Source organism: Hyperolius riggenbachi, chromosome 7, assembly GCF_040937935.1.
Source record: "Hyperolius riggenbachi isolate aHypRig1 chromosome 7, aHypRig1.pri, whole genome shotgun sequence".
Lineage (NCBI taxonomy): Eukaryota > Metazoa > Chordata > Amphibia > Anura > Hyperoliidae > Hyperolius > Hyperolius riggenbachi.
This window is the reverse complement of record NC_090652.1, coordinates 34021818-34032829: the sequence shown is the minus strand read 5'-3', so window position 1 is coordinate 34032829 and position 11012 is coordinate 34021818. Positions and strand designations below refer to the sequence as shown.

Genomic DNA, 11012 nt, shown 5'->3' with positions numbered 1-11012 from the left:
TCTGAATGGAAAAAAAGTGGCCGGTCCTTAAGGGGTAGAAAGCCCTAGGTCCTCAAGTGGTTAATTATTACACTTTATAAAAAGTATAAAAGTTTGGTATTTGTTTTGCATATTTCTCCTCTTTTCAACATCAAAGCATATCTGTAGTGGCATATGACATGATGAGATAAACATATATACATACAATTCCAGCGCTACTAAGAAATTAAGTGAAGTCTCTTTCTGTTTTCCGGACAGCAAGAGTTACAAAATTTGAGTTGTTATCTATGCAAAAGAGTTTGTTGACAACTTGTTGAACTCAGTCCAGTTTCCTAAAAAGTAAATAGAAGCAAAAACAGCTGAAAAACAGTAAAATAAAGCTGGTCATATACTTTCCACCTAATATTTCAAAATGATCAATCCCTTTCAGAAAATAATTTATTCAGAAGGAGTTGAATCCTACCATACACTGCACGTCAATTTCCAACAGCAAACTAACTATTGTAAATCGATCAAACCGCAGTATTGCATTGTTCTATGCAGTGCAACACTATGGGCACTATTGATCTACCAATGCTTGCACCCCACTCCAAATCAACCTACATTTAAAAATCGATAGTTCTTTCATTTTGACCACCTTAAAGGGAAGGTTCAGGGAGGGGATTAAAAAAATAAAAATAAATTTCCACTTACCTGGGGCTTCCTCCAGCCCGTGGCAGGCAGGAGGTGCCCTCGCCGCCGCTCCGCAGGCTCCCGGTGGTCTCCGGTGCCCGACCCGACCTGGCCAGGCCGGCTGCCAGGTCGGGCTCTTCTGCGGTCCATTTCCTGGCACTTCTGCGTCCCACGCCGGCGCGCTGACGTCATCGGACGTCTGCCGGGCTGTACTGCGCAGGCGCAGTAGTTCTGGGTTTACTGCAGGAGAGTTAAAAGTTAAAAGGGTTATTAGCCCTGATTCTCTTTTGGCTTGAAAGGCACAATGTGTATTCTAAACTGCAACTGTGACAGTCTGATGTAATCTTAAAAAAATAAAGCTATAAAACTGAAAATAAAAATATGAGACTCTTTTCTATATAGCACTAGACATAGCCCGAACATCAAATTTTCAGTTCATGAACTTCGAACTCAAATTCTGTAAAAGTTTGTAAACAGGCGAATCGTGAAAATATCCATAGACTTCAATGGGCAGGCGAATTCTAAAACCTACAGCGACTGTTTCTGGCCACAAAAGAGATGGAAAAGTTGTTTCAAGGGGCCCAACACCTTGACTGTGGCATGCCGGAGGGGGATCCATGACAAAAGTCCCACCAAAAACTATGTAGTTGATGCAGAGTCATGTTTTAATAGCTAAAGGGCAGAAATCACATTACATCCCTACATTTGTGGGAAAAAAAATGCTGCTTTGAAATGTCTGGAGTGTGTACACATGGATCAGGTAGTGTAAAGGTTATGCCCGCTTCACACTGACAGACCAAACACCGCGTTTACCGAGATCGGGGGCTAACAGGTCTGTAAGGCCCTTAGGTGTGCTGCATGTGTGCTCAACTGAATGGAGCAGCGTGGGCGTGTAGCAGATGCCATATTTTGAAATGGGAAGTTATTGGTGGAACTTTACGATGGAAACAAACAGACCAGCATCAGTGTACAACCTAATTATTTTTATATTCTGGCTTATTTGTGAACTCCTCCATGCTAACTAGTTATGCGACCATGCAGCCACGCTAGTGTCAGGCTTGACAAGCTATCAGTCCACAGCTCAGCTACTATGCCCCAATCTAACTTCACCTTCTTCACCCAGTGTGGTGCGTACCCGCTTGAACGGGAGGTAAGGAAGCAACACGTGCCCGACTTTGGTTACACCGAGGTCTTACAGGTGCAAGGCATAGGAGCTAAACGTAGAGTAAACCAATAACTCACCAGAGCCCACTAAGCAAGACAATGGGCCTGATTCACAAAGCGGTGCAAACACTTTGCACGCCTGTGAAAAGCCCTTTATCACGCCTAAACTTAGTTTAGGCGTGATCTGAAGTAACTTGCGCGAAGCTCCCACGCGCAAAGTTTTGCGCTCGCAATCACGCAGGCGCGCATGCAGTGCCCATTAAGGTCTATGGGACTTTGTGTGCGCGCCTGCGCGTTGGGAGCTTCGTGCGAGTTACAGCACAAAGCGGTGATAACTTTGCTAGTGCAAAGGTTATCACGCCTAAAGTCTTTTAGGCGTGATAACTGAGTTATCACCGCTTTGTGAATCAGGCCCAATGTGGCTGGGTAAAATCAGGTAATAGTGCAGAATGCCCTAGTGGAGGAGGTAACACAGATCACAGCAGGAGCTATAGACTAGAGAGCAAGACTAGAGAGCAAGAGTGCTCAGAGCGACCGCAGCTCTGAGCTTCCGATAACCAACACTATAAACGAGACACAATGGTTGCTCAGTGTGACTGCAGCGCTGAGCATCTGATGTTCACCACACTGAGTAAACAGGGACAGACAAACAAACAGACAGGAAGGAATGCTTGCTACCGCAGGGATAGCAAACATCCACATTGTCAAAGACCAGACAAACAGGAAGGAGCGTAACTAATACTAAACAGTAGCTATAGTCATGTCCACAGAAACTGAACCAGCAGGAACACTAACCAATCACCGCCATAGTGATGGCAGCATCCAGGCTAGCAGGACTGGAAAGGAATTTGCTGTACCCACGCAGGTACAGCAAATATCTACAACAAGCAAGGTAAGGCAAGGCAAAACAATTCACACTTCACACGTGGGACCCAGCAACCAGCTAAGGTAGAGCTGAATGCTATGACATGCAAGGTGTAAGAGGAGGAGGAGACTTTTCTATGAACATCACCCAATGATAGATTACATGCAAATGCCCAAACAGCTGAATGGTAATCACTCAGTCCTGACTCCTGAGCTAGTCTGATTGAAGATTAAAGTCTGACTGCGGATGGAATGGACTCTCAATACAAATACATGTAATATTATGCAGCAACATGTGTGTAGGGAATTCAGAGCTGTCTGGCTGCAGTTCAACTGCAGCAAGCCATAGGTGAATTCATGACAGCATCCTGAGCTGCTCTGAACTGCAGAGTGATTGCAGATGGCAAAGACACTTATTGCAAATGCAATCAAAACTCAACAACTGAATGCATGCAGAGAAATCAGAACTGCCTGTTTGCAGTTCCACTGCAACCCACAGGACATGCTACAGGAAGGACAGCGAGATTGAGTGCTAACAGGTCTGGAATGGATGTCATGCATATACATTTTACATACAATTTTTTTTTAACTGTTTGTTTCAGCCCTGGTGACACTGATGAGAGATGTGGTGACTTGGCTCTGCACATGATGTTGCAAGTTTGCATATCAATGTAATTTCACCAAAAGCACTTAAGTTCTTTTTTTTTCAATATGCATTAGTTATCTAAACATCCTGGAAAGCCATTGTTATATTTTAAACCAAAATTCTCTTCAAGAGATATCAAATAACACAGCCCTTTAACCACTTAAAGAGAACCTGAACTGAAAATAAAAAGTCAAAATAAGCATACACAGGTCATACTTACTTTCCATGTAGTCTGCTCCTTAGTCTCTTTTTCCTCTCCTGCGTCCCATTTGTCCACTGTGATCAATGGACTTCTCGGCCCTCCATTTTGAAAATGGCCATTACCCCATAACAGCTTCCTGGTCAGCACACTGTTAAATTGTTATATCGCCCACTTGAGCCATAGGGAAACATGGACATTACCTTGCTCATTCACTTGCAACTGACACCTGCTGATATATAACTGACAGCAACTGGTATATTTCAGTTCTGACAAAATCGTGTCAGAACTGGAAGGGATCACTGTAAGAAGTAAATGGTGAGCTTCTGAGAGGAACTGACGGCGAGGTAAGCATGTAATATTCATTTCCAGCTACATCATGTGTTTATTTTAAATAATTTTACTCAGTTCAGGTTCCCTTTAAGGACCATGCATATTTTTTTTTTCATTATACAAAATTTTTATTGTGAAATACAACAGAATAAGAAAGACAGTCAAAATACATGCCATGAAAATATAAATGTGTATAAATGTATGTAAATGTATATACACAACCAAACACATACATGAATAGCAGTAAGGAAGTAAGACTACATTATATCTGTTTCTGGAGTCTGGACCATGAATATTAAAATCTGCATCCTAATTTCTGAGACATTGTAGATTTTTACTCCAGCATTCTTGTGTACTTTGACAGCTGAAACCTTCTGGAATGAATGAGGAACAATTTTGATTGGATCCTGATCATCTGATCACTAGGATTGCATAATTATCACTTTCTTGGTCTTAAAATCCTATTTTCCATCTCTATTTAGTGCCCCTGCAGTGTACCTAAAAATAAACAATCTACATAATTTTGAAATCTCTGCATAAAAAACATATGGATCAATCTTTTTCTGAAAGTTTTACTGCTGCAATGTAAGATATTTACATATTTCTGGTTGGAAAGAAATCAGAAAATTATATATTTTTTTCATGATTCTCAAAGCTTTTTCACCTTATCTATGTTACTTGTTTAAGTTCCCAAAGAGCAAAAATATAATATAATTACGGTAAGAAAAGTAATATTGAAATGCAGCTAATCAGGAACAACTTACGTTGAGTGATTATTTTGCTTGTAATTGTGCTGAAAGGTTATTTTTATCAATTAAGTGATAAATAAGTCATTTTGAAAAGTTTTGTGAATAGAGCCCTTTATCTCTTAAAAACACAAGTAAATTCCAGATTCACTATAATGAAATGATTTCAAAATAAAGCCTTATTTGTCCTGTAAAAACACAAGACTAAATATGTTTGGGTAGACTAAAAAATTGCTGAAGATCTATCAACTTAAGCAGAGGCATCGCATAATTGTGAAAATTGGCTTGGTCCTGAAGTGGTTTTAAATGGTACTGAGGTCCTGCATAAGTGGAGCGTTGTTTTTCTGTAGAGCTTTATAGAAGATGTCCTTGTCACGGTCCCCCCATCCTCTACTGTAGCTATACAACACCCTCATCTGGTCTTGAGGGGTCATCTGCTTCCTTACGGTGTCATACTGCTCGTGCGTCAGCAGAAGGTCAGACAGGAGACTGTCCAGGATAGGGGACACCAGAGACACCCGGCTTATCAGAGCCTCTCGATGTCTGTCCACAAAGTGCTTTTCTCCTTTGCGGGTTATAGCAGGAACATCTGCCATAACAAAAACACAAATTATCATAGTGTTCTCCTGATTCAGAAAGAAAGAGAAAATAAATGAATAGGAGGAGGTCAGGTAAAATGAAGGTAGAAGAGACGTAAGAAGAGGAGGAATAAGAATGTAAGATTGGATAGAATAATGCTGAAATAAGAATGGATGAAGTGAAGAACAAAGAGAAGAAGAAAAAGAGGACAGAAGGGGAAGAAAGAAAATGGGCTGAAAAGGAGTAAACCAATTAAAACAGAGGGAGAAAGGAAAATCAGGGGAAAAGAAGACGAGGCAGAGTAAGAAGGTGGAGTCCACAGAAAGGAAATAGAAGCAAGAGACAAAGGGAAGAGAGGAAGAGGAGGGGAGAAGGAAGAATGGGGGAGGAAAAATGAGGGGAGAGAGAGAGAGGGGAAGGGAGTGTGAAAAAGTAAAGGCATGGGAGAGGAAAGGATACAAAGTAAACAAAAGAAACAGAACTGTCATAGTTGAGGCTATTGGGATTGCACAGCTAGGAGTAGGCAGCATAAGGTTAAGGTTAGTGTTAGGCAGAGGTGAGGGAAGAAGGCCAATATTAGGTAAAGGTCAGTGTATGTATCATACCTCTGAATTTTGTACTTCTTAAAACATTTGACTGCAGCTCTTCAATTTCCCCTATAAAGTGAAGAGTAGTGAAGTGGAGTTATAGTGGCTTAGCACTTTTGTTTCATTAATTTATCTGTTGTGTTTTTGCACTCAAAATTAAATATTTCATTATTAGCACAACAGCAAAACAATTATCTAACAACTTGTATGTTGTGTGGAAACAGAGAAGTTGCAAAATAGTAGAACAAATATCATGACACATTTTGTGGTCAAGGTCCTACTTCATCAGGGACTTCAGAAGAAGAACAGTATGGCGGCTCACCTGCTTAATTTAAAGCAAAAAGCATGAGCCACTAACACTGGGCTAGCAAGTCTATAAAAAGTCTATACAGGTAGTCCTCAGTTAAGGAATGTGAAAGAGATTGCAGGATAGTTCTTAGCTTGAATTTGTTCTTAAAGGAACACTATCAAACCAAGTGTTCTAAAATGACAATGTACAAATAATGTCTATGTAGCTGTGTAAATATTTTCCTACTGTTCATGTTGATATTAGAGGCAAAAGCTGTAATTCATTGTGTGTAGATTTTAGCTGCATTTGGAATGTCTCATTTGGTATGAATCTCTGCAGTCTGACATGCTAAGAACAGTGTAATATTAAAGCAGAGTTATATGAAAACAAAAGCCTGTTAGGTTTCACACACAGAGAATTACAAATGTTTATGTTGCACATAAGATACATGTCCTCTGCTCTCTGTGACAGTAAGCTCTGTCAGTCTCTGACTGAGCTTTCTGCATACAAAGGATTAACAGATGCACTGTGAGGAAATTCCCGGCTCCATGGCTTATTCTGTGAACAGTTTACAGCAGACTGCCATCAGAAGTGTGAAAGGGATTAGATAACAGTAAACAAAGAGATAAGGATTCAAATGTATACACCAGTACTTAGCAGCCCTTCCCAAACATTTCCTATCTCCATTGAAAAAATACATGGTAATTGATAGTGTTACTTTAAGTCAAAACATTGAGCCATCTCTGTCCCCTGTACATTCTTTGTGCCCTCCTGTGCCTCCAGGGTCCCCCTCTGTGCCACCTCCCCCCCCCCCCCCCATAGTATCCAATAAAATAGTTTTGACTGAAAATCCACAGTCGTATGTTCTGCTTGGAGGAGGTAAGTCCACCACTACCTCCTCTATTACCAAGATGGGTTTTAAGTGATTTTAGTGTTTTTTATCCTGTTGGCGCCTCTGTTATCCTATTATCTAAATAAAGTCCACCCTGGGTGGAGGGTTGTACCCTTCCTTCTTCTACTACAGAGAGCAACTTTTTAATCCTGAGTGGGATCAGGACAATCTCCCCACCTGCTTTGATAGTGGTTGCCTACTTGGTAACCCTGGTTTGTGAGTATTAAATTAATATTGTTACTCTTCCAATTATACATTACCAGTACATACTACACTATATTGGGCTCGTGGTGTTCTCTCTTTTTCTCATGCTTACCATGAAGACGTCATAAGAAAAAAATTGTGTTTTATAATTGAAACCACACTGGTCTTTTTTATTCTGGTTAATTTTCATTCATATTAGCACATGGAAATAACAAATACGGTATATCAATTTAAAGGATTCGAATAAAGTTTTCAACTAAACACAGAATAAAGAGTCAACTAAACACATTTTTCAGTTAGAAAAATACATATATTTTAACATGGATATGTACATCAGTCCTGAAAGAGGGATAAATGAGAAAGAAAGAGGGACAGAGGGACAGGGTTCCCAAAGAGGGACTGTCCCTCCAAAACAGGGACAGTTGGGAGCTATGGCTTTAGCTTGTATAAAATGTGTACGCAAAACTTGCTATATCTCTTAGATTTTTTTTTATTTGCTTTCTCAAAAACAAGAAGTTTTGAATCAGGATAATATCATTTATTCACTAACTTAGAAGAAAAGCGGTAAGCTTTCGGCAATAAAGCCTTCGTCAGACTGATTCCTGTATACTGACAAAAACTTAGAATACAACTTTTATACACTGGACATTAAACAGGTGATACATTGTTCTGCAATAAAAGCCACTGGATGCCTTAATTACAACATCAAGAAGGACTTCAACACTCGATTGCTTTTCTCAAAAACTAAAAGGTCTTTCAGATTTTTTTTTTACTTTTACCCATTTTCATACTGCTAGTATCAGCTCATAAGTAGGACATTTGTAAGTCGTCTAGGACAACCTGTATCTGCATGTGATCAGATCATCCAAATCCAAAAGAGAAATTAGATTTTACAGCAGTGAAACTAATCCACTCATCATGGGGTGCTACAACTCTCTGTCAGTAAACAATTTACAAAAGCAAATTCCTAACTTTGAAGGACCGATCATGTCAATTCTACAAATCGAGTTCAGTGATTGACTCAATGATGGTGCCGTGGTCCCGCCCGTGAGACCATTGGTACCAATTAGCAAATGCAGCAGCGGGCGGCAGTGATTGGCTGGTCTGGTGCCGGCACCCCACCTTATTGGTCGCATACCAAAGCTCCCCCTCTGACTGACCATGGTGACCTCTTGCTGATGATGGGGTTTTACTGTAGCATGCCTCTATAAGAGCCTTATATTGACACCTCACCTCCTTATGATGTCATACAGCATGGCAGCAGGTGTCGCCAGCTGAATGCGGACAGGGATTTGGGGATGTGTGGATGAGGAGGGTAGTGTGTGTGTCAGGAAGGCAGGCGGGAGAGTGGAGAGGAGGCAGGTGCCAGGTGGCCCAAACTGTTTGTCCAAACACCACCCCCTGGATTTTGCCACCCAAATCACATGATTCCGGTGTCTTCATGGTAGATCCGTCCCTGGCTCCAGGTGTAACTCAGAACTAGTAGTGACAGAAGATCAGCACCACAGAAGAGAAATTGCATTCTCAAAAAATTAACGTTGGCAGCCAGATGTCCATTATCTTACCTTTCGATAGTCGGCAGCCCCAGACTTTGCCCTCGCTGTCTTCTTGTGATAGAGATAAGTCAATGATTTTCTCTTTAGCATTTATAGTGATCTCTGTGTAGTTATCTAATGGAGACACACTCTGCACCTCCAGCTCCTGCAATGATTGTAATAAAATCAGTATTTGTATGCAACTGTCATATACAGTCTAAAAGGTAAATGCTGGTAATAACAATAGTCAGACAGATCCAAGTCCAGGCAGGAACACAGTTAAATGTGTGCACACACCTTTGACTGATGTTGCCCAATCTTCTTGGGTGGCATCACTGGGCAGGGCTGTACCTGAACTCTGACTTGAAATCAGCTGTGTAGCTAAAGACGCATTCCGTTGCTGTGTGTGTGACTAGGGAAGGGGTAGAGAGGCTGGGGATAGAACAGCACTGTACACAAGGTCGCGCTGAAGACTTAATAGGGACTGTCTACAAATCTTTGTCTGCAAAACTTTGCATGGTTCCTTATCAGTGGCTGAGCAGATGCAATCATTAGAACTATTGTGCAGAGACCAGAAAGTGTTTTCTCTCATTGCCCTTAGTTGTCAGTTTCTCAGGATGGGGCCCCCTGTGGCTTCTGGTCCCCCCTGCAGCTGCATTCCTTGCAGTGTGATATCAGTTCCGTGCTACTTTGCTGACCCTCTAACAACCCTCCCCCCTCCCTTCTCTCCCGCATAGCAAAAGAACACATCACTAGCCTGTAGGCTTGTAATGCATCAGTACAGCCTCACCCCTGTAATGCCGCCCAAGGGATCGGATCCCAATGCGCACCAAGCAACATGTCTCGTAGGTGTGTACAGGGCTTAAAGAGGAGCTGTTAGGTATGAGGTCTCAGAGAAAAAAAACACATATATCAGTAGCTAAATATTGGCTGTACTTACATTACATATGCATTTCACTGTCCACGTTTGTACTTCACAGAATTGTTATATAGTATTTGCAGAGAATGATGCTCCTGACAGCTCATGGCAGGCTCCATGTTTGTCTGTCTCCTATGAAGCCAATTGTGTCGTCATGTCCTGCCTGCTTCCTGATGATTCACTCACACAAAAGATCCGTAATGATAAACACTACAGTGCAGTGAATATTGATTAGCCATGTGGCTAGGAACAATAGCGGGCTCCTGCAGTGTACTCTGCCTGGAGATTTTTCACTGCTACGCTGTTGTAACATGAGCCTGTACTTTCTCCCTAGCAGCCGAGGCGAGGGGAGGACCCAAGCAGCCCCAGAATGCTTTGCAGTATGGTATGCAGCTTGCGTCCTCCTTAGGAGCCTGGGTGTAACAGCTTTGCTGATAAGCACACATTAAAAGTAAGAGAGATTTTTAACTTCAGTATTGTCTTTTTGGCTTCCTTCTAAACTGTTTAACACAGGAGAATAGAGGTTTAAATTAGCTTTTGCAGCCTGACAGTTACTCTTTAATGGGAATATGATACAATGATTTGTATGTGTAGTACAGCTAAGAAATAGAACATTAGTAGCACAGATATGAGTCTCGTATTGTTTCCAGTACAGGAAGAGTTAAGAAACTTCACTTGTTATCTGTGCAAAAGAGCTTACCTGAGCTTATTTTCTGAAGTACTTATACATCAAAGAAACTGTGAGACACAGCTTGAAATTTTACTGCAGGGGAGGACCATTAGCTCTTTGTGAGTTTACAATACAGAGAGTGGGTTGTAATTGCAAATATGACAGAATGATGCAATGTTATAAAAAAAAAAAAAGCTATACAACTGAACATAAATATATGAGACTCTTTTCTTTGACACTAATGTTCCATTAATTATCTGTACTACACATACAATTCATTACATCTTAATGTTTTTTTTTCACTTTAGTGTCACATTAAAACTTCTGTGCCCTGTAATTGATGACTGCAGAATTTATTACAGTGGTGGCAGACTTGTTGCAAACTTGCACAGCATGATGGGAGTTCTAAAAATCAATGGGCTGTTACTAATAATGAGCCAAATTAAGACAACAGCACTCAGAGGCCAGATTGTTGTTTTATATCAGTACTAGAAATGGTGAAATTTTAATAAAGGTTTTCTTTGTGCAACTAAACTGATAGCCATGCTTTAAAAAACAAAAACAAAAAAACAGCAGTGTGGACCTAATACTTGGTTCACATTAGCTTTTGCCAATGGAGCCGGCAATACGGTTCCGTTGTCCGTTCCGCTGAATACAAATGCAACAGGTCCCAATTTTCCGGACTGTTTCACTCAGCGGAACGGAAGGTTTTGCAGCTGCATAGGAACAAATAG

The 11012-nt window shown here is 41.0% G+C and overlaps 1 protein-coding gene across 1 annotated transcript in view; it reads right to left on the bottom strand.

Moving 5' to 3' along the window:
* Positions 1-4018: 4018 nt before the first annotated feature.
* The window catches only part of LOC137525472 (NACHT, LRR and PYD domains-containing protein 1a allele 5-like), a 52909-nt gene continuing 45915 nt past the window's right edge, over positions 4019-11012 (bottom strand). Inside the window, exons 9-11 of the mRNA XM_068246572.1 lie at positions 8720-8855; positions 5788-5838; positions 4019-5192 (exon numbers count right to left, since the gene is read on the bottom strand). Of these exons, the coding sequence (XP_068102673.1) occupies positions 4906-5192; positions 5788-5838; positions 8720-8855 (474 nt within the window). The 3' untranslated portion in view covers positions 4019-4905. The remainder of the gene's footprint in view (positions 5193-5787; positions 5839-8719; positions 8856-11012) is intronic.